Here is a 23700-nt window from a genome sequence, read left to right on the forward strand (position 1 = left end):
TGCATGTGCAAAGGGTCTAACAGCTGTTTCAGTGGCGGGCCCTGGACACCACTTTTTCTGCCTTCACCAATATATCAGGTGACACACTTCCGGCGCACATGCCGCCCGCCATATTGGACACTTAGGCGTACATTTTAGGCCTGTAAAACGGGCGTGCTTTCAACTAATTTCTAGGCCAATATTAGCTTTTAGCTTTGAACACCACTACAAAATTTATTTAAAAATCTTGATTATTTTTGGAGGGTGTTCATATACATGTCCAAGGGGCCTATCACTTGTTTTAGGCGTCCGCCTGGGCCCCATAAATTTAGCAGTGGGACTAATAATGGCGCAGAGCTAAATTGGTATGTTTTGAACCCATTTTACTCCTGAAAATGGGTGCAATGCACACCAGTCTCTGCCCCGTTAGCTTTTGTAGCTGTGCTCATAACTAAGAAGTAAAATCTCTGCCTCTAAACTACATTGGATCTTTTCAGTGCCTTTCTTTCACATGAAAAACAGGTGCTGCCCCCGATCCAATGTCTAGGCCGGTGTGTCAAATAAGGAGGAGGAAAGGAAAAAATAAAGATGGTTGGGATGGGGGAACCAAAATCAAGGTCAAAGAAACCAGTGGTCGTGGGGCCTCATCTGGGAATCCAGCCTGGGCTCCTGGCCTGAAACAAGTAAGCATTTTTTTTTAAATGATCTAAATGTGGCCCCTTATAAGGAAACCTGTTGGGGTCAATCCGCAATTCTTTTGAGTTAAAGCCCTGACCACCCCCACCACATCTCACTCCGCTTTCACTACCAGTGGGCACCGCCGGGTATAGAATGTCTTATAGACACTGATAACAACATTATGATTTATTTTGGGAAGGATCCTTTTGCTTTTGTTGAGCTTCTTTTAGTTAGGTCCATCAAAATAGCTCCCTCCTTACCACCGCCGCCATTGTGCTATAATTTGCGGCTTCTTCAGCGGGCACGCACCCAGCTGCATCCCAAGTGCCCACCATTGCCATTCAAATTAAGAGGCTTCCCTTTGACTCCACAAACTTTGGCGGATTTAACAGTCCCAGGTGAGCGAATCCCAGCACTTCTGGTTTCCTTATAAGGCGCCCCTCCCCTAACCCCATCCCCATGGACTTTCGGCTCCCAAGGTCTGTGTACCAATCGATCGGGCCAAGCATCTGCTTTGAACATTTTGCATTCATTGCAAGCCCTCGTGGGATATATTAGTACTTTTGCATTCCTATTGTGTTACCCTGGGTTTCCACGATCTATTTTCTACACGGTTACACTCTACGACTATATTGGCCCCAGACAAACTGTCCTGCGGCCGCTGCTATTATAGCTTAGAGTACACATGATATATGATGCCTTGGAGCTTTGAAACTCTACCACCCCGAGAAGGGCGTGCATGTCATGTATTTCGAAGTGTTTACCTAATCCCCGTGGAAAATTCGGGCGATTGCTTTAATTGTTCCATGATTTGTGTTCAAGATTTACGCGTGAAGTACAATTTGGACTCTGCTTATGGGAACTTAACTAAACAGAACTAGGCTTGAACCATCTGTTATATTACAGCTTTGTCTGACCAGCGGCAGATGCCACCTTTATTTACTCAATAACCATTTGTCAATGGGTGAGAGGTCGTCATTTCAACCCGACCTTACGGTCACTGTCCGTTCTTTTCTTCAGCACACGACTGACTAAACGCTAAGCCAATCGTTTATTTGTGGGTTTATTGTGTCGATGGTGAAACAGGGGGTATTACAGTTAGTCTAGCGTTTTATAATAAAACGAAAGCTTCCCATGATAATTAACTTTTTGTTAATTATGGTAAGGCTCTGCAGCTCGGCTTTATATTTGGAATTAACTCATTACGCGAGGATTAAAACTGGTTAACAAGGGGAACCCCAATCTGCCAGGTTCTGAAATAATGTCCTATTTATAATGAAATAAGATACCAGTCGTACCGATGTAGAACAGCAATCCGCTTTGAACTTATATTTTAAGGTGCAACATGATAATACACTTTGTAACTATGTTCCATAAACATAGAAGCTCTTCAAACCTACTCAGAAGGTTATTGTACTCTAATATATATAAATAAATAAATCGATATAATGAGGTTTTAGAGTGGGAAAGTAAGCTATGAAGAGGATGCAAAGAGGGTGCAAAGGGATGTAGACCGGTTAAGTGAGTGGGCAAGAAGGTGCAGATGGAGTATAATGTGGGGAAATGTGAAATTATCCACTTTGGAAGGAAGAATAGAAAAGCAGAATATATTTTAAAAGGTGAGAGACTAGTAAATGTTGGTATTCAGAGGGATTTATGGTCCTTGTACACGAATCACAGAAAGTTAACATGCAGGTACAGCAAGCAATTCTGATAGCAAGTGGTGTGTTGGCCTTTATTGCAAGGTACTTGGAGTACAAGAGTAAGGAAGTCTTGCTGCAATGATATAGGAGCACAGTTTGGGTCTCCTTATCTAAGGAAGGATATACTTGAAGGGGGTGCAATGAAGGTTCACTAGATTGATTCCTGGGATCAGAGGGCTGTCCTATGAGGAGAGATTGAGTAGGATGGCCCTATATTGTCTGGAGTTTAGAATAAGAGGTGATCTCATTGAATCATATAACATTCTTAGAGGGCTTGACAGTGGATGTTGAGAGGCTGTTTTCCCCTGGCTGGAGAGTCTAGAACTAGAGTTCCTAGTCTCAGGATAAGGGGTCCGCCCTTTAGGACTGAGATGAAGAGAAATGTCTTTATTTGGAGGCTTGTGAATCTTTGTAATTCTCTACCCCAGAGGGCTATGGATGCTCAGTGGTTGAATATATTCAAGACGGAGATCGATAGATTTTTGGATTCGAAGGGAATCAAGGGATATGGGGATTGGGCGGGAAAGTGGAGTTGAGGTTGAAGATCAGCCATGGTCTTATTGAATGGTGGAGCAGGCTCGAGGGGCCGTTTGGCCGACTCCTGCTCCTAATTCTTATGTTCTTCCACTACACGTTCATAGTTTACACCTTGTACTATTACAAAAAGTTTCTACCTTTGTGCCTTCACTTTTCTCCTTTCACTCCGTCCCGTGCGGAAGGGTGGGGAAGCATCAAGAAAGTAATATCATGGTATTGCTCGATTCTGTTGCAGATGCAGATCTCATACACTCACCACGGGTTTGCCAAATGGTAGGTGTCGATAATACCAGTAGAATAATGACGTCGGAATTTCCACCAACCTTTCAAGTAGTTCCTTCATACGGCCCAAGCGCGCCCCCTCTCTCGAGTTTCCCAGATGCAGCCCCGTGTAACCCAGCTGACCGCTTTTGACAAGAGTTAAAGCGCGGAGGAAATGAATTGCTGTCGGTAATTCGAAAGGAACGGCAAACTCCCGTGGCAAAAGTGGGGGCACCGTTCCTAGACTGTTTAAGGGTTACAACTACTAGTCTTGACAGTGCAAGAAGTGTGATTTTATTAAACGCCTTGCTCACCAGTGTAAACTGGGCGTACTAGAAAGTGCAACAAAGCGCTCTGTAGATTGAAGAACGGATAATGATTTTATTGCCATTTTCTCAAATCGCCACATGTAAGGAATAGAGGGGGAATCACTTAGATCGGCACTGTAGTCTTTCATCTCCAGTCAGTAGGCGACGAATCGCTGTTAAGCATGCCCGCTGTAATCATTTCCTTAACTTTTAATTTTTGATATCTTTTAGCGATACGCTCGATATTAAACAATCGATCTCTCTCTCGGTCAGATCACGAGCTGGGCAATAGTTTTGAGCCCTCCACAGTAAGTCCCCAACAACACGCGTGTTGCAGCATCTCACCAAACGGAAATTAGAAACAATCATTTAACTCTGCACACCATCCAGTAACTAACATGTCACGTATTTGTCCGAAAGCGAGGAAGATAAAGCGCGGGGGGAGGGAGGAATAAACGGTGCGTAGGAAAGTAAGTGGCTGAATGCTAGCTCGGAGTTGGAGGGAGCTGCAGACGCTTATTTGAAAGGAGGCTGCTGGTGGTGTTAGCGTGCATGTACTGGATACATTAAGACAAGGGTTAGCAGTGGGCAGAACAAGGTACTGAACTGATGGATCGCCTGGATTTCTGATAGCACTTTCAGGCTATATCGTTGGATGAGCTGATGTTATAGAGCGAGGGTTTCTTTATATATTTATATATATATACCGTATGTATAATAAAAAAAGGGTTACAGATCGTACTCGCAGAATATCTCTCCAATCGATCAACTGCTGTGAATAAAAGTGAGGGAAAAGCTTGGCTCGCTGGTTATAGGGGTTGGTGCCCAAAACTAAATGGATCTGAACTGGAATGATTTGCATCGTTGGTTCGTACTGCACGCTGGAGTGTCAAAGTGCTGAATCTACTTAATGAAACAAAGCTGTTCATCTTTGATGTGCTAAAAGAAGCTGAACCGCAATGATTTCTACAGCCTTGTATTTCGTTCTGCCCATAATAGGTAAGATGCACAATTTGGCAAATCGTTCGATCTAACCTTTAACAATGCCGTTCCGCCAGAAACTTAACAGGGAAGTATGTTTTGTGTGGAGGCCTTTTCGATATGTTAGTAGCCGCTTTAAAAAAATTTTTTATCAGCCCAATTAAGGACCCCTTAGCTCCGACGGCTGATTAAACTATTTAATTTGGTTCCACGTTAATCACACTGTAATATTTAAACATTAAATTCGGTATTATGTTGGGAAAATAAAAGTGTTGTTGATGTACAAAAAAGGCTAGTTAAATATGTTGCTTCTGAATGAATGAATCGCATCTTCCAGTGTAGAATTTATTTACATATTGTTACTAATTTCCTGATGTGTTACAGGATTTGGAATATCGTCCTAGATTAGATAACTATTGTTAACGCTTTAGATGTGGCAAATTATCTGCAATGTTGGCTGGAGGATGATTATTGATTTGCTATTATTATTTATGAAGCTCATGAAACCTTTTTGAACTAATGCGTGCTTGTTTATGTCTCGCTTGTCCCCCCCACCCCCCAGATGCTGTAGTTCAGACTGCAGGTGTCAATCCCGTCCATGCTGTTAACCGTGTTGACTGCGTAAAGGGCAATGAACTGTGTACCAGTGACTCGGCCTGCAGCAGCAAGTACCGTACCCTGAGGCAATGCCTGGCCGGGAGCGCCAGCATGGTCACCGGACCCGAAGCCAAGAACGAGTGCATCAGCGCCATGGAGGCCGTCCAACAGAGCCCACTGTACAACTGCAGGTGTAAAAGAGGGATGAAGAACGAGAAGCGATGTCTCCGAATATACTGGAGCATTCACCAAAGTTTCATGCATGGTATGACAGTTTGAAAGCATCTCATTTTATCACGTAAACAGCTATGTCTAATGATTTATATATAATATAACCAAGTAAACTGTGACTGTATCTCTGACAGGGTTTACAATTACAGGACATGATCTGGTCGGTTCCCCTTATGAGCCACTGAACAATAGACTTTCAGACATATTCAGGGCCGCATCTATCATCTCAGGTAAGAAGTTTCAGAGTCGCATGTGACTTGTATTGAGTTTATATATTAAAAAAATGACTAAAAATAAATTAAAACCTATAAAGATCCACCTCCTATAAATCCCAGATTTGTATGTTGTCCTGTGAATTATTCACGTCCTATGATGGATGTAGCGCCTGGGTTCGAGCCTCCACAGTATCTCTTTTCATTGTAAAGCCTGCCACCAATCAAACTGATACGACTCCCAGGTCAACTCTGCATTGCCGCTACATTTGAAGTGGCATAACCGCGAAACATTGCAATATTTTAAAGAATTGCGAAATCTGAAATATATCTATATATATAATAAAACAGATGTGTCTCCTTATTTTCAAAGGAGGTTTTCAACTGTACTTCCAACTGTTTGATCGGGAGATTGTGCAGCACACCATTATGGAATGCAATATAAACTAGGGCTTTATTTTAGGGTGGAGAGCGCGGAGGGGTAGATCACTGATCATCGTTACATTTGGCTATTCATGGCGACCGATAACTCCCCTTTTCAAATTCTGGTCAGTTCTGCAAGAAGAGAATGAAACCAGCAAACCTGTTTACGATTAGTTGCCGTTGGACCGAACTTTATCCCAAGAGCGTGAGCAAGAATGCCATTTTGAAAGGGGAATTCGGCAGTTTGTTTGCCTTTTCTTTCGTCCGGTGTTCATCTCTGGGGTGTTCGGTTTCCGTCTGTAGATGGCAGTCTCACGCCCTCGTAGAGGTTTTGTTCTGTCACTGAAAATCTGATAAAGCCCTCTCAGTTATCTGTCGGCTACATTACAAAGGTTTGGTGAGAGTTCGTGTCAAATGTCTGGGCACGTCAGGGTGGGTATTTCTCAGTAATGAGAGGTAGTGTGACTTTCCCCTGTTCTGTTTTCCACCTGCATCACCATTTCATTTACGTTTTCCTTTCTGTCTGTGCATTTGTCATTAAGACTGTAAGACTCACCCACAAAAATAATTTACTGAGTTTACTAAACTAATTCAGGTAATGTTGCCTATAAGGGGCAATGCTCTTCAGAGATTTGCTTCAAATCAAATTTTTACGTTTCTAGATGCAACAGGAAACCTAGTTAAAAATTAATTTTGAGAACATGCCACTCAGGAAATCTCGGTACCCTTTATTAAGTCCATAATTTAATAAATTCTTCATATATTTCCAGGCAAGAAAATCAAAGCATCTGGAACAGAGAAAAATAAAACTATATTAACTCCCATTTTCTCTTGAGGTTTTACAGAGCCCTGAACTTCTGCAGAATTAAATATTGTAGTTTAGCAACAACAAAAATATATCATTTCTAAGCAGCAGGAAGAAAATAGAATTTAAAAAATAATGAATAAACCGTCAGCTGCTGGTGAAGGAGTGGGAATTGTAAGCACAGATTGCTGACTTGGAAAATTGAAAGGTAAGGGGTTGGGAATAAATTAATTTATCAGTAAACTCATTTGAGAATGAAAAATGTTGCAATGGTTCCATGGAATACTGTCTTTATTTCTGCCTTTAATAAAACAAAATCGTATGTGACCAGAAGTTTCATGCATCATTTAGCAGAAATACGTATCTGGAAATGGGATGGCAACCCTGCTGTTTTGATGGCAGCCTTACCATTATGGCCAGTTAGCAGGAACTGCAGCGGCTACACAGCATTTACTGGGTTAGGATTAGCACTAAAGTCAGGCACGATTAAATGGGAGGGAAAGCAGCAGACTATTTTAGAAGTAGTGGGAGCAGCTTTGTTTCAACATCCGGATTAGGCAAAATGGTAGCATTGCTTTAGATTTAGCTGAAATGGTAGCTGCTGTAAGGATAGGGTTGGTAATAATGGCAACAGTCTTGACTCTTGGGCAGTGTAGCTGATATAGTGACTGGATGTCCTCAAGAGCAATGTGACAACATCACTGCTCAACCACCATATCATGAGACTGGTGGTACCACATGGTCAGGGTTAGCAATTATATAAATAAATGCATGGATTCAATGTGACAGCTAGCAAGTCATGGATCCCCACAACTGTATCATTCATGTTTTATGCTTTGGTTCCATTCATTGTTTAAATGTTGTATCACAGCATGACTATGCAATATATTCTAGGTATCTCAGATGTGTAGTTTAATAGCCATATGTGGAAAACTGTAGATTATACCAAAAAGAACAAGTTACCAGTGTCACTGTTTTGTGAAAGTCTCAACAAGTTTACATAATGAACAGCACTGATAAATGCCTTTGTTGCCTCCAGACTCATCTCTTCAAATGCTCTCCTGGTCAGCCTCCAACCTTCCATCCTCCGTAAACTTGAACCCATCCAAAACTCTGCTGCCTGTATTCTAACTCATACCAAGTCCCGTTCACCCATCACCACTGCGATCGCTGACCTACATTGGCGCCCTTCCGGCAACGCCTCAATTTAAAATTCTCATCCTTGTGTTCAATTCCCTCTATGGCATCGATTCTCCCTATCTCCATAACCTCCTACAGCCCTACAACCCCCAGTGATCCCTGTGGTCCTCTAATTCTGGCCTCTTGCACATCCTCGATTTTCATTGCCCCACCATTAGCAGCCCTGCTTTCAGCTGCCTAGACCTTAAGATCTGGAATTCCCTCCCTAAAGCTCTCCACCTCTCTACTCTCCCTCCTTCTTTAAATCACTCCTTAAAATCTACCTCGTAACATGTCCTAATACCCCTTTCTAAGGCTCAGTGTCAAAATTTGTTTGATAATTGCTCTTGTGAAGCAACATGGGATGTTTTTACTACATTAAAGGTGCTATATAAATGCAAGTTGTTGTTGCTAAGTAGAATCCTTTCTATTATTTGACCCTATCCAAAACAATGTGCATCAGCCCCAACCTCAGAAGATCACATCCTAATACACCAGTGTGATGATTTCCATTTCCTGCCATCCTGTGGCAACTCTGCCAATTTAGTACCAAAACAAGGGGCAGTTTCATTCTGTGCAAATGGATTGTGATATAAGATCTTCAAAGATAGTTGACCTATGTGACATACATCCTATCAATCAGGGCTGGATTTGAACCCGGGCCTCAGAGGTGGACAGCCAGTGTCTAACCTTCATTATCCATTTCCCTGTTTCATGATTTAAAGAGATATATTTTGTTCTTTCCAAACAATTATGTGTGGTAACTGCGTGAGAACGAAGTATTCTACATTTTTCAAGTGGGATTTTTGAAATTGTTTTTTCTGTAGAATGTAAATTTTTCTGTGATTCATAATTCATAGATGTAGTATGCTAATTAAAGACTACTGCCAATGACTATGGGTTTCTTCTGCATGGATCTTGGTAGAGTGAGTTGTGGCAATATAGGACATTAAAGAGACTGAAGAACTCCCAAAGCAGCTGTACAGTGTAATGTACATTGGGGATAACTAAAAAGCCACATCTGGAACACAGCTTAATATCAGCTTTAATATTGAATATTTATTGTATGTGCAGAGATCTTGTTGGTGACAAATGTCATACGTTTGACAGAATAATTGCAAAGGTTAAACCAGATTAAAAAATCTAATTTTTAAATGGATTTTTTAAAGAATTGTATTTTTAATGAAGACTTATGCTCACCATGGCAAGGAACCTCAGTGCTGGGAAACAGAATACTTTTCTCATTCTGGCACTCTGTATCACCATGAAACACCTTCATGCCCTGATGCGTAGTAATGCTCATTGACTCTTCCCCAACAAAGTACCTTAATCCTATCCATTTTGCAACATTCCATAATAGCTCCCTTCTTTTTGCTGCTCTGAATGAGATTGTCAATTTATGTTAATGGTCCACACCCATTGCTATCTAGGTTGAGAAAGTACAAGTTCATTTCACTTTGGACCCTTAATGAATGCAAAGGTTTTCTTCCCATTTGTCCTGACTGAATTCAGACCCAGGCCCTTTCCATTTTTTCTCTCTCTAATTTTCTTAGCCAATATAATCACTTCTCCCTTACTCGCCTGAAAGCATTGACTCGTCATTTAGATACATTACCGATAACCCTGCAGCACCACATTTAAGAAGCCATTTTTTATGTGCGAGTCTTGACTGTGAGTGTCAACAACTTATTTGACTGCAAGGGACAGCAGAGTTGAGTCTGATTCTGTCTTCATCAGACAGTCACACATTTGCACTTCCAGCAGGGATTGCTGGATAGCGCTCAGCAGTAGACAATCTGGCTAATTTTCCCCTTTCTAACCCAGTGGCACGAAGCTAACTATAGCACTCCAACTGAGGTCAAACTGAACCTGGCATCTTTTTGGTATGTGTGGCTAAACATATTTATCTATGGAGAAGATGAACCCAGGTGTTCACCTTAAAGGTGAAAGGACAGTATGCTAAACCCATAAGCCACCCAGTCCCCTTCTGTGCAGGTGTTTAATTGGAATTTTGAACTCATGTAATATCTTGGCTTCAAGCGTTATCTCTCGATTTAGTTTTGCAATATATTGAATACGTCTCCTTAGGCCATGCACCAACTGTGGTTGAGTGAGTGAACAATTTACACCGAGTCCTCCGCTGATGCTACTTTGGCCACCACTAGCAGGGAATGAAGGTAGCCCAGTGATGGCTCTTTTTATTTGCTCTTCCCCTTTATTTGGAAGCACCAGATATTTGTTCAACATCTCTCCATAACATGGCTGATATTAGGAACTCACAGTGTGTAGGATTGCAGACGCACATCCTGTCCCATCTGTTCATGCTGCCGTGCAATGATGTTCCAAAACACTGTGCCACTATTATTATGATGAATATGTCTGTGTCTGGTAAGCTTATCATTGTCAGCAAGTACTGACTGTTTTACCTCTATATTTCATTGGTCCTACGGTGTGAGTAATCTAACTTGTATGAAGATTAAGTAAAGTGAGTTCTCTGCACAAACCTATCTTGTTCTGGGCTATTTCATTTCATTTTGGATACTATTTATAGCATATAAAATCTTAGGCTTGGTACTGACCTGCACCTAACAACCACACCGATGCTATCATGTCATCAACATGACGATGGCTTCCCCTCACAATGCATAGTGTGTAGAAAATTGCCAGCGTTTCTTGGCTAATGCTGGGTGACATGAATCTTGTCATTCATGTGGAAATGACTTAGGAAATAATACTGGGCAGCCTGCTGGTGGCGCTGTCCAGGGAGAGTATAAATACTCGGGCATGGGCCTAGCTTGCTCAGGACATTCTTTAACAGGAACTAGTGAAGGACACAACTAGATCTCCATGTTGAAAAACAGTTGAAAAAGCTTTGTTTAACGCTTAGACCAAGTGCCTAGTAGTTTTCTTATGTCACTGGGCAATTATCAGATGTAGGCAGTTCTGTAGTAACTCCAGATTAAAATGACCCTCCGCGCATGCAAAAGAAGATTGCTGAATAAATTAAGAGATGTGCTGGTGTCTGCAAGTGGCATTAGTCAGTAATTACATCAATTTGATTTATTCTTAAATAAAAGAGAAAAACTACCATCTAAATAGGGTAGCTTCCAACTTAAATGATAAAAAGGTGACTTAGTTTTGCTCCCAGTCTTTTGGACTTTGATATAGTTTTGAATGTTTTTCTTCCTTTATGCAATAAAGCCCTGAAAGCATATGGAGTTAGCTATGTGTTAATTCCTTCGTGCTCTTTGTGGCACAAACTTTTATGTTCTGTGCTGTTATAAAAGGATTCGGGCGAGAATACCAGAGGTCAGTTTGCACACAGTCTTTGTGCAGTTTTGTGATATGATCTGTGAATAATTCAAAAGCTCCTTTTCTAGCAAGTCATTTCACACCTATTAAATTACTTCACCCTTATCCACCCAATTATAGAGGTGTTATACCAAATGCACATTATTGTACTATGAGCAGTATTGTTGAAGATTATAAAGTCCAATAGATACAATAGCTTGTTTTAATGTTGGCATTTGCTCCTCAGATTTTCTATTGCTTTGTAAGTATTATACCTAGCTCATTTTCATTGAATTATCATTTTTGTCTTTGTTTCATCATTGGATTCGTTTCTGGTTATTGCTTTTTTAAACCATTTGTTAATGACATAAATTTGAGGGTTTTAGAAATAATCCAGTTGGGGTCTTCAATTTCATGTCACTGTGTCACTCACACTCCATCGATTACTACAGTAAAATATGGCAAGTATACCATTAACTTCCGTTTCTAATTGTAAAATCAGAGTACTCAAATATGTCACTTGTAGATTAGATCATAAAATGTTATGGTTCTTCTAAGATAAAAGAAATAAAGACTTGCAATTATATAAATGGAGATTTTCTGCTTTGGCATTCTCGGCACACATAGGGAGCACATAGCACAACATTACACATCCCCAGCCCATGATTTTCTGCCCATTAATTTTAATGAACAGAAAATTACAGGCTGGGAGAACAAACTTTCCTGATATGCATTCCCAGCATGTGTTGAGAAAGCCAAAGCAGAAACTCTCCCCTAATGGTATCTTCTGACATCTCAGAGGTTTTCCAAAGCACTTTGTAGGCAATCAATTACAATGACATAGGAAATGGTAAGATCCCACAAATAGCAAAAAGATGTCCGATTAATTAATCTGGATTTTCTTTTGGTGGTGTTAAGGGAAGAATGCTGGCCAGGACAGCTCACTATCCTTCAAATCGTGCCATGAGATACTTAATAGCTCATCCAGATGGCAATACCTGTGGCAATGTAATACTCCCTCAGTACTGCAGTGAAGTGCTAGCCTAGATTAGGTGCTTAATCTAGGAGGGAGTTTGAACCACAACCTTCTGACTCAGCTGCAAGAGTTCTACCAACTGAGCCAAGCTGTTACTTAGACAATCCTACTTTTTTCCATAATTATTCATCGCTCATAACTCATCCAGTTTTTCTTATTTAACTGTTTAGTTTCCACGACAGAGCTGATAGTCAGGCCATGTTGCCAGATTAACTAGAGCAGAATGTATACCATAAGGCAAATGAGCTAAAGCAAGCCCATTTCTCATTTTGAGAGAGAGAGAGAGCTCATAATGTACTTTAGATTACACAAAACAATAGGCTTATTTGTACTGTTTTCATCTGAAATTAATTTCTTATCAGCAGTCTTATGGAAGATGAGCTAGTTGACTGAATAGCCTCTCTCATTTGTACTTATCTTTGTGATTTTCATAGGCTGACTGCCTTCAAAGATAAAATATAATCAGTACCCTTTCATTTTGTGATACTCCAGTGTCTTGGTAGTTTTTATTCTAATTACAGAATAATGATATGAATGGTTTATGTCCTTACTGGTTATAACATTGATTTCAAAACGTGATACAAACTATGTATACTGCAACTTGCCAACCTTAAAAAATAGACAGGTAGCTTGCAGGAGTCAGGCAAGTTTCCCACATAATGGGCTGAATTTTGCCGGCACTCAAAGTGCGGGTTTGGAGCGGGTTCCGCTATCAAAATCACAAAGATTGACAGCGGGTCGGTATCCCGCTGTAAACCCGCCTCCTTATCAGTTTCCCAAGTGTCGGGTCTGTCATCCCTGAACAAACCCGACACCAAGCAGCAGATAGTTAAAAGCTTATTAAAAGGTGGTTAAGAAGCATTTTCCCATGTACTTACCATTTTACCAGGTTTTCAACGAGGTTCCCGGAGAGCGGCTATCATGCCAGATAAGTATGTCGGGTTCTCAATGACTGTGGATTGCTGGATATACCAAGAGTGGTATAAAACCTACCATTTCACAGCTGGTCACTTTCCAATCTTAGAAACTGGAGCATTAAAGATTTGGAACGCACTTTTGAGCTTCACGCACTTTTGAAGTATTTGCAGTAATCTCTCTATCTAGTGTCACCTCCTTGGAACATCCTATCTCAACATTGACAGATTACTTCTGTCATCTCCACCTCACCTGCCAACTATTCCATCAGCGTCGGTGCCCTTGAAAAAAATCTCACCTTGGTCCTCAGAATCCCAACACGATCAGCCCCAATACCAGCATCACCAGGCACACCAGCAGCACCAACATCCACACGAACCTTCTCCGCAATCAGCTGATGCTGCACTGGACACAGGGCATCATCACCCGTGCACATTGTTGCTTGGGACACCAGCAATGGCCTCACCATGTCCAGATTTGCTTTACTTAACACTGTACACCCTGGCTGCCACATGATGCGCCAGGTTGGCACCACCCCACACCAACACCATAAAGCATCCCTACAATGTCCAAGCCACTCCTTTCACACTCATCACCATTGTGGGGCGGGGGGGGTGGTGCAGGGGAGAACGTTATGTCTCACCATTCACTGCAACTCACTAACACACTTTCAAAGGTGCACACAAATCTCTCCAAGACGGAAAGTGTGGAAAATAAAGATTTCAATGTTTGGCAACACATCAATAGAAACGTTACATAAACATTGGCGAAAACACCCAAGTGCCTACCCTTGTGTGCTGTTAGTTGGTATGATTGGACTAGGATGAGAGTGAGTGTGAGGGGTGGCTATTGAGATGGGGATGTGATGATATAGAGAGGGATGGGTGGAGATGCAAGGTAAGTTGGTGTGAGTAAGTTTGTGCAGCAGTAGGGTAGGGAAGGCAGAGTGATGGGATGTGATGAGTGGCACAGCAGCATGAGGTTGAGTGTGGCTTTGCAGTAACGTTTCGTGATCTACTGAGATCATTGAAACGTTTGCACCACTGCAGCCAGGTCCTCCTGACAACATCCCTGCTTGTGCCCGCCTGTGCAATGTGCAACCAGGCTGCGTTGGTGTCCTGGGGATGTCCTCTTCCACCCATGGGAAGGGAAGAGAACCTCCCTGTGTGCTGTGACTCCCTCCATAAGCATATGGAGGGAATCATGGGAGAGCCTGGGTTCAGCCGTGTACCTTTGTGCAGTGCTTGTCAGTGTTTGCAGCACCTCAATGCTGTAGAACACTGACAGCACAGCTGTCAACATCAATTTGGACATGGCCCCTTTAAGGAAACCGTCTGATGACGCGTCATCAAATGATGTCATCAGACCCGCTTCCTTTTAATTGGCCGGGAACCTCGCAGGGCGGGCTTAACAAGCCCAGTCAACAGAAAATTCTTCTCACAGTGCGGGATGGAGCCGAGAGCAGGGTCGCAACCTACCACCTACCTTGGCTGCACTGAGCCCTCCTCGGTATGCGAAATCGCGGCCAATGAGTTCCCAATCTTGGCTTGACTGTCAGGATGAGACATTAAGCAGAGAAGAAATACTTCACCTCGGGAAGATGGAAAATTGGAGTGTGAATTCATCTGGGCTCCTCATCTATGCATAATAGAAGTTGGCTACATAGTAACATTGGTGAGGCCAAAAAGTCGATTGTCTGTGTGTCAATGTTCTTGAGCAATTAATAGAACATAATGTGGAAAAATCTAAAATACAGAGTTAAAGATAAAGTAAAATGAGAGCATAAAGGATAAATATGTCTTCATGTTCACTGGAAAAGAATCAGAGAGTTTAAGTAAGTTAAATGTAATGCAAGGGAAGACACTGAAATCCTGTGCACAAGAAAGCAGGTCAGTCACTATTCATCTCCTTTCCCACTGATTAGCATGACACAAATGCCCAATATCACTGCTCTGGTGCATTTCCCAAAATGCAGAGGGTCACTGATGATTTCCATGTGCACAAACTGAAGCCCATTTTGGCTGTCAGTAAGTCACCAGGTTTGTGTTTCAATGCTTTGATGTGTGAAATCCATGGCATAAGTGAATGTGGCAAGACTTTCAATTATATATTGAATCTTCATTGTGTGCCCTTGCTGAGGTATGTGTATGTATGAAATGCAATACCAGGTTGGAAGGTTGTGTAAGGGTTTGGCATGGGTGAGAAGTAAATGTGGAACAGGATGATTGACATCACTTTGTGACATAAAATCTTGGTCCATCTACCTGGTGTTGGGTTCCTTAAAGTGTGCCCCCTTCTTCTATGTCTTTTCCCATGACCTGTAAGTACTGTAGACTGCACTGAGCCTGGCCATCACCTCCTGCCAGACATGCACTCCATATAAGGCAACCCTCCTCATGCTAACTCATGCACCATTACATCCACTTCACCAGAGAAGTTATGTTAAACCTTGGTTAGACTACACTCAGTGTTCTGGTCGCCATATTACAAAAAGGATATAGAAGCACTGGAGAATGTGCAAAAAAGATTTACAAGGATGATACCAGAACTGAGAGAGTACAATTATCAAGAAAGACTGAACAGGCTGGGGCTGTTTTCTCTAGAAAAGAAAAGGCTGAGGTGTGACCTAATAGAGATCATTAAAATAATAAAGGGGTTCAACAGGGTAGACGTAGAAAAATGTTTACACTTGTGGGAGTCCAAAACTGGGGGACATAAATATAAGATAGTCACTAATAAATCCAATAAAGAATTCAGGAGAGTGGTTAGAATGTTAAACTTGCTACCACACGGAATAGTTAAGGCAAATAGCATAGATGCATTTAAGGGGAAGCTAGATAAGTACATGAGGGAGAAAGGAATAGAATTATATGCAGATAGGGTGAGATGAGAGGAGGCTCATGTGGAGCATAAACACCAGCACAGTCCAGTTTGGCCGAATGGCCTGTTTCTGTGCTGTAAATTCCATGTCATTCTATGTAATGTATGATGTACACTGAACAGTATGGGGCAAATTTCCTGCTTCCACCTCTCTGCCTGGATGGCAGGTAGAGCATTTCATTGGCTGTAAAGTGCTTTGGGATGTCCTGAGATTGTGAAAAGCACTTTATAAATGCTCACTCTTTTGCTCCCTCTTTGTCCATTTACACGCCAATTCTGCAAGCTTGTTAATGGCCTGCAATTTGCGGTCAGAGGCAAAGTGTCGGCGGGTCCCGACCCCGCTGCTGGCTCCATCGCTCTCTGGAAAATGGTGTTCCATTGATGGGGCTTGTTAAGCCCGCCCAACGCATTTCCCGGGCCAATTAGAGGAAATGTGTCATCAGCTGGTTTCCTTAAAGGGACCAATGCCAACTTTCTTTTAATATTTGTGCTGTCAGTGTTCTACAGCACAGAGGTGCAGGGCTGCACCCAGGTTCTCCCATGACTCCCAGAGCACGCAGGGAGGTCCTCTTCCCTTCCGACGGGTGGAAGTCACCTCCCCAGGAGACCAACACAGCCTGGTTGCACATTGCAGGAGAAGGCACAAGCAGGGATGTGGTCAGGAGGAGCTGGGTGCAGTGCCGCAAACCATTCAATGATCTCAGTAGATCACGAAACGTTAGTACAAAGCCACATTCACCTTCATCCTGCTGTGCCTCTCATCACATCCCCATCACTCTGCCTTCCCTACCCCAATCCTGCACATCCTTACTCACACCAACTTACCTTGCACCTCCACCCATCCCTCTCTATTTACGTTATCACATCCCCATCTCACTAGCCACCCCTCACACTCATCCTCATCCTAGTGCAATCATACCAACTAACAACACACAAGGGTAGCCACTTGGGTGTTTTATCCAATGTTCGTGTAAAGTTTCTGTTAATGTGGTGTCAAACATTGAAACCTTTATTTTCAACATTTTCCATTCTTGGACAGATTTGTGTGCACCTTTGAAAGTGTGTTAGTGAGTTGCAGTGAATGGTGAGACATAACAGTAGCATAGTGGTAATGTCACTGGGCTAGTAATCCAGAGGCCTGGTGTTAATTAAATAAATCTGGAATAACCATGAAAACTTTTGGATTGTCGTAAAAACCCATCTAATGTCATTTAGGGAAGGAAATCTGCCGTCCTTACCTGGTCTAGCCTATATGTGATTCCAGACCCACAGCAATGTGGTTGACTCTAACTGCCCTCTCCACTTGCCTGGATGAGTGCAGCTCCAACAACACTCAAGAAGCTCGAAGGATGAAGCAGCCCACTTGATTGGCACCCCATCTGCCACCTTAAACATTCACTCCCTCCACCACTGGAGTACTGTGGCTGCAGTGTGTACCATCTACAAGATGCACTGCAGCAACTCGCCAAGGCTTCTTTGGTAGCACCTCCCAATCCTGCGACCTCTTCCACCTAGACGGACAAGGGCAGCAGGCGCATGGGAACACCACCACCTCCTCCAAGTTCCCCGCCAAGTCACACACCATCCTGACTTGGAAGTATATCGCCGATCCTTCATCGTCGCTGGGTCAAAATCCTGGAACTCCCTCCCTCACTGCACTGTGGGAGTACCTTCACCACATGGACTGCAGCAGTTCAAGAAGGCGGCTCACCACCACCTTCTCAAGGGCAATTAGGGATGGGTAATAAATGCTGGCCTTCCCAGCGACGCCCACATCCCATAAACGAATAAAAAAGAAATAACTATACCCCCACAGTGGTGGTGAGTGTGAAAGGAATGGCTTGGACATTGCAGGGATGCTTTATGGTGTTGGTGGGGGGTGGTGCCAACCTAGTGCACCACGTGGCAGCCAGGGTGTACAGCGTCAAGGTAAGTAAATCTGGCCATGGTGAGACCCTTCCAGGCAGCAATGTGCTAGGATGCTGATGCCCCCTATCCTGTGCAGCATCAGGTGATTGCGGAGAAGGTTGGTGTTGTTGTCAGTGCTGCTGGAGTGCCTGGTGCTGCTGGTGTTGGGGCTGATCGTGGTGGGATTCTGAGGACGGAAGTGAGAGAGTATAAAGGGCACCCATGTTGATGGAATAGATGGCAGGTGAAATAGAGATGACAGAAACATTCTGTCAATGGTGAGAGAGTTCTTCCAATGAGGTAAGAGTGGATGGAGACTGGAAAGTGGAAAGCCTGCAGAATCTGTGCTGAGAAATGGACTGAGAAACAGCTTGTGGCTGAGGAAAGTGATCTGTAAGGTGGGAGCTTTTACTGTACATTTGAAGTTGTCAAGTAATCAGCTGCAGCAATGGCCACTGAGCCCATGCCTCAGGTTCACAGATGTGGTCCCCAAACAGCGTGGTTTCCGTGGCCATGAAGTTAAAGTGAAAAGGTAGGTTAAAAAAGCCTCTTAATGATCTGTCAACTAGATGCTAATGAGTTTAATTGGGTCGCCCACTGCTGCCTGTTGGGTCCCAGCCCGCTGTGAAAATTTTTTTTCCCCACCCAACCTGCCACCAATTCCGCCCGCTGACCCCCAGAAAATCCAGCCCATAGGACTAAGTTAGAAGCTGAAATATCTTAAACAAACATTTAAAAAAAATCATTATATTAAAAGCCATGTAATTATCACATTAATGGAAACATTTGATATTTCACAAAAATAAAATTAGGTTTTCAGAGCCAGAAAAGTTGTTCAACAGTTAATACACTGTTAAAAACCCAGTTACACCTCTTTCAACAAGGCTTAACTTTTTCAGGGTTTACTAACACCAATATTCCAGCGTAATAGGGGAAGTTTTCGCCAGGAACTGTGATTTGAATTCATTGCTGGCGCTGGGGAGTTCCACAGTGCAACCTATGGAGGAGCAAGGAATGACTGACAGCAACTTCTGGATTACCACGTTTATCTGCGCATGCGCTGACTCCAGAAGGTGCTGTCACTTTCAGAGGAGTAATGACGACGAATGCTGACAGTTTCGCTGTCATTATCACCACAAAATCCGGGCCATTGTTGTCTTGTATTTTGTCGCAGTCTTCCTCAATATTAACTATGGCCTGCAAATTTTGATACTGTATTACCGATTCCCAAGTCCAAATCATTTATGTAAATGGTGAACAACAGTGGTCCCAGCAAAATCTCTCTGGAACACCTCTTCCCACCTTCCACCAGTCTGAGGAACTACCTTTAACCCCTACTCTCTGTTTTCTGTTTTATAGCCAGTTTGCTGTCCATTCTGCTATTTGTCCCCTAACTCCATGCTCTGACCTTACTCACGAGTCTACTATGCGGTACATTATCAACGGCCTTTTGCAAGTCCATGTATATTACATCCATTACATTACTCTTGTCTACTCTTTCTGTTACTTCTTCAAAGAATTCAATAAGATTGGTCAAGCTTGACCTTCCCTTTTGAAATCATTTTTATATTCATTGATAATTTCATTTTGTAATTCCTTTTTGCTTTCCTAATTGTTTTTTGACATCTTTTCTAACCTCTTCATATTCCCCTTTGTCATCCTCTCCTTTATTTTCTATGTTCTTAGTGTATGCCTTTTTATGTAGTTTTAATTTTACCTTTATCTGTTTATTCATCCATGGTGTTTCATTATTGGCTAGTTTGTTCTTATTTTTCAGCGGAGATATATTTCTCCTGAACTTTATTGATCACTTTATTAATTATTTCCCACTGCTGTTCTATCTGTTTGTCAATATTTTTTTCCAGTTTACCTTCCCTAGTTCCATCCTCATTCCCTCATAATTAACTTTTTTCCCAATCTATTGGTTTGGTCTTTGTCTTACTTAAGTCTCTCAATCATTATCTTAAACCTTATAATGCTGTGATCACTATTGCCTGGGTGCTCCCCATCTTCTTCTTAGGCAGTCCCCCAGAGTCGAGGATGACTTGCTTCCACTCCAATATTGTGGGTTCTAAGGTGACTAATGAGTCCTATGTGGGATCTACACACAGACTCTGCCACAGGTGGGGCAGGTAGTGGTTGAAGGGGCGAGTACTTGGTTTGTCATATGCTCCTTCCGCTGTTTGTACTTGGCCTCTGTGTGCTCCCGACAAAGAAACTCAAAGTGTTCAGCACCTTCTTGAACGCTTCCCCAATTTGAGCTGTCTTGGGCCAGGGATTCCCAAGAGTCGATAAGATGTTACATTTTTTCAAGGAGGCTTTGAGGACGTCCTTGAAGCATTTTCTCTGCCCTCCTGGAAATTGCTTGCCGTGACGGAGCACAGAGTAGAGTACTTGTTTCGGGAGTCTTGTATCAGGCATGTGGACAATGTGGCCCATCCATCGGAGCTGTTTGAGCGTGATCAATGCCTCAATGCTGGGTATGTTGGCCCAAGAGAAAATACTGACATTGGTACACCTATCCTACCAATGGATTTGCAGGATTTTGCGGAGACAGCGTTGGTAATACTTCGCCAGTGCTTTGAGGTGCCTACTGTACGCTCTCCATGTCTCTGAAGCATACAGGAGGGCAGGGTTCACTGTTGCTCTGTAGACCATGAGCTTGGTGCTGGGTTTGAGGTCTTGGTCTTCAAACATTCTTTTCCTCAGGCGGCCAAAGGCTGCACTGGCACACTGAAGGCGGTGTTGGATTTTGTCATCGATGTCCGCCCTCGCTGACAGAAGGCTCCCAAGGTATGGAAAGTGGTCCACACTGTCCAAGGTCTCGTCATGGATTTTGATAGTCGGAGGGCAGTGTTGTGTAGCGGGAGCAGGTTGGTAAAGAACCTTTGTCTTTCGGATGTTTAATGTAAGGCCCAGTCCCTCGTATGCTTCAGTGAAGGAGTCAACGATGGTTTGGAGTTCGGCCTCCGAGTGTATACAAATACACGCGTCATCTGCATACTGTAATTCAATAACAAAGCTTGGGACAATCTTGGTTCTGGACTGAAGGCGATGGCGATTGAACAATTTCCTGTTCGTCCTGTAGATTAGCTCCACTCCGGCGGGAAGCTTGTTAGAGGTGAGATGTAGTATTGCACATTTACTTCTCTTATCTGTTCTTGTTCACTTCCTATTAGTAGATCCAGCAGGGATTCCTCTCGTTTAATCTGTTTCATTTCCTGTGTTTTTTCTCAGTCCTGACGAAGGGTTTCGACCTGAAATGTTGACTCTATTTCTCTCTCCACGGATGTTGCCTGGCCTGCTGAGTTTTTCCAACATTTTCTGTTGTTATTTGGGATTCCTCTCTTGTTGGGTTTCTTGCATACTGGGTAAGAAAGGCGTCCCGTACACACTGTAAACACTCCATTTCCTTTTCCCCCTTTCACTGCCTCTTCTTGCCAGTTTATTTGAGGGTAATTGAAATCTCCCATCATTATTATTCTATGTCTTTTACTCATTTCATAGATTTGCCTGCATATTTCTTGCTCCGCCTCCCTTCCACTATTAGATGGTCTGTAGTATACCCCTGATAGTGTGATTGATCTCTTCTTATCCTTTTATGTCAATCCATCTGAATGTTAGTTATGTCCTTTTTTTCTACTTCCATTAAGTTATCTCTAATTAGTACAGGTATCCCATCCCCCTTCTTCCTTCCCTACCCTTTCTAAATACGTTATATCCTGAAAAAATTAATTGCCAATCCTGTTCTTTATGCAGCCATGTTTCTGTTATCCCTACTACATCTGGTTCCTCTCTACAAATTACTTCCTCCTGTTCCCCCATTTTGTTTTGGATGCTGTGTACATTGCTGTGCGGGCAATTTAATTTGTTTTTTTATTAATTGTTCCTCTCGCCATTTTTGCCAAGCAATTCTGTGTATATAAATATTAAATATAATCTTTGCCTTATTGAGTCCTTCTCCAAAATTACATAATTAAAATAGAAGTGACAGTGTTGTTTCAGAGGTGACCTATATTAACACGCTTTGACAATGAGAAGAACATTTTAAATCTGTGATATGCTTCACTTTGTAATAAATGGAAAAAGGTGTCGTGCATATTCTTGATATACAACATTATAGCAAATTCAGTTACATAAATGTCTGGGGAGTTACTAAAATTATGCAAATAATAGCTTACAAAATATTTTTAAAATGATTGTGACTTGTGTGTTATTCCAGAATTATCTGAATCTATTTTTCACTGCATTGTTTCACCAATCTGCTTGAACGAGTAGAACTTCCATAGCTTGAACTGTACAAAAATATGACTTCATTATTTAAACATTGCGAAGCTTTTATTCATTTATTGCACTAGACAGGATATAATCTTTATAGAGGCAAACTGTTAAAACTGTGGAGCAAGAACCCCAGATTGTTCAACATCAAATCATTTACAGTGAGACACTGCTATGCGGAAAAACTTAAACCTATCAAATTTAAATTTCATATTTTTCAATAAATTAGAAACTATTTAATAATTGATTTAGAAAACAATTTAGTTAGCAATGTGAACAAATATGCTTCCCCTTGAGATACTGACTTGGAGCTCAACTTCTTCTTCTTCTTAGACAGTCCCTCGGGAACCGAGGATGACTTGCTTCCACATTAAAAATGAGTTCGCAGGTGACTGATGAGTCCAATGTGGGACCTACAGTCTCTGTCACAGGTGGGGCAGACGGTGGTTGAAGGGGCGGGTGGGTGGGGTGCTTGGGTTGACGTGCGCTCCTTGCGTTGCCTGCGCTTGGCTTCCGCTTGCTCCCGGCGAAGAGACTCGAGGTGTTATTAAGACCACATCTTGATTATTGTGTGCAGTTTTGGTCGCCTTATCTGAGGAAGGATGTTCTTGCCATGGAGGGAGTTCAGCGAAGATTCACCAGGGTGATACCTGGGATGGCAGGAATGACGTATGAGGAGAGATTGGGTTGATTGGGCTTGTACTCGCTGGAGTTTAGAAGAATGAGAGGGGATCTCATTGAAACTTATAAAATTCTAACAGGACTGGACAGACTAGATGCAGGAAGGATGTTCCCGATGGTCGGGGAGTCCAGAACCAGGGGTCACTGTCTAAGGATAAGGGGTAAGCCATTTAGGACAGAAATGAGGAGGAATTTCTTCACTCAGAGAGTGGTGAATCTGTGGAATTCTCTACCACAGAAGGCAGTAGAGGCCAATTCAGTAAATATATTCAAAAAGGAGTTGGATATATTTCTTAAGGCTAAAGGGATCAAGGGATCTGGGGAGAAAGCAGGGACAGGGTACTGAATTTGGATGATCAGCCATGATCGCATTGAATAGCGGAGCAGGCTCGAGGGGCCGAATGGCCTACTCCTGCTCCTATGTTCTTCTATGTTTCTATGTTCGGCGCCTTCCCGAATGCTTCTCCTCCACTTTGTGCGGTCTTGGGCCAGGGATTCCCAGGTGTCGGTGGGGATGTTACACTTTTTCAAGGAGGCTTTGAGGGTGTCCTTGAAGCGTTTCCTCTGCCCACCTGGGGCTCTCTTACCGTGTCGGAGCTCCGAGTAGAACGCTTGTTTTGGGAGTCTTGTATCGGGCATGCGGACGATGTGACCTATCCATCGGAGCTGATCGAGCGTGGTCAAAGCTTCGATGCTAGGGATGTTGGCCTGAGCAAGAACACTGACGTTGGTGCGCCTATCCTGCCAATGGATTTGCAGGATCTTACAGAGGCAGCGTTGGTGGTACCTCTCCAGTGCTTTGAGGTGCCTGCTGTAC

The 23700-nt window shown here is 42.7% G+C and overlaps 1 protein-coding gene across 2 annotated transcripts in view; it reads left to right on the forward strand.

Annotated features, from left to right (window-relative positions):
* The first annotated feature begins 3757 nt into the window (after nucleotides 1-3757).
* The window catches only part of LOC147113407 (GDNF family receptor alpha-1-like), a 285609-nt gene continuing 265666 nt past the window's right edge, over nucleotides 3758-23700 (forward strand). Inside the window, exons 1-3 of one of the 2 annotated variants that reach the window (XM_085994419.1) lie at nucleotides 3758-4465; nucleotides 5010-5309; nucleotides 5425-5505. In XM_085994419.1, coding sequence (XP_085850545.1) covers nucleotides 4426-4465; nucleotides 5010-5309; nucleotides 5425-5505 — 421 coding nt within the window. In that variant the 5' untranslated portion in view covers nucleotides 3758-4425. Of the gene's footprint in view, nucleotides 4466-5009; nucleotides 5310-5409; nucleotides 5506-23700 lie in introns of both variants that reach the window. The other variant, XM_085994418.1, reaches the window with a different exon arrangement.

This window comes from Somniosus microcephalus, chromosome 8 (genome assembly GCF_052327205.1).
Source record: "Somniosus microcephalus isolate GS21.2 chromosome 8, FLI_Smic_1.0, whole genome shotgun sequence".
Taxonomy (NCBI): domain Eukaryota; kingdom Metazoa; phylum Chordata; class Chondrichthyes; order Squaliformes; family Somniosidae; genus Somniosus; species Somniosus microcephalus.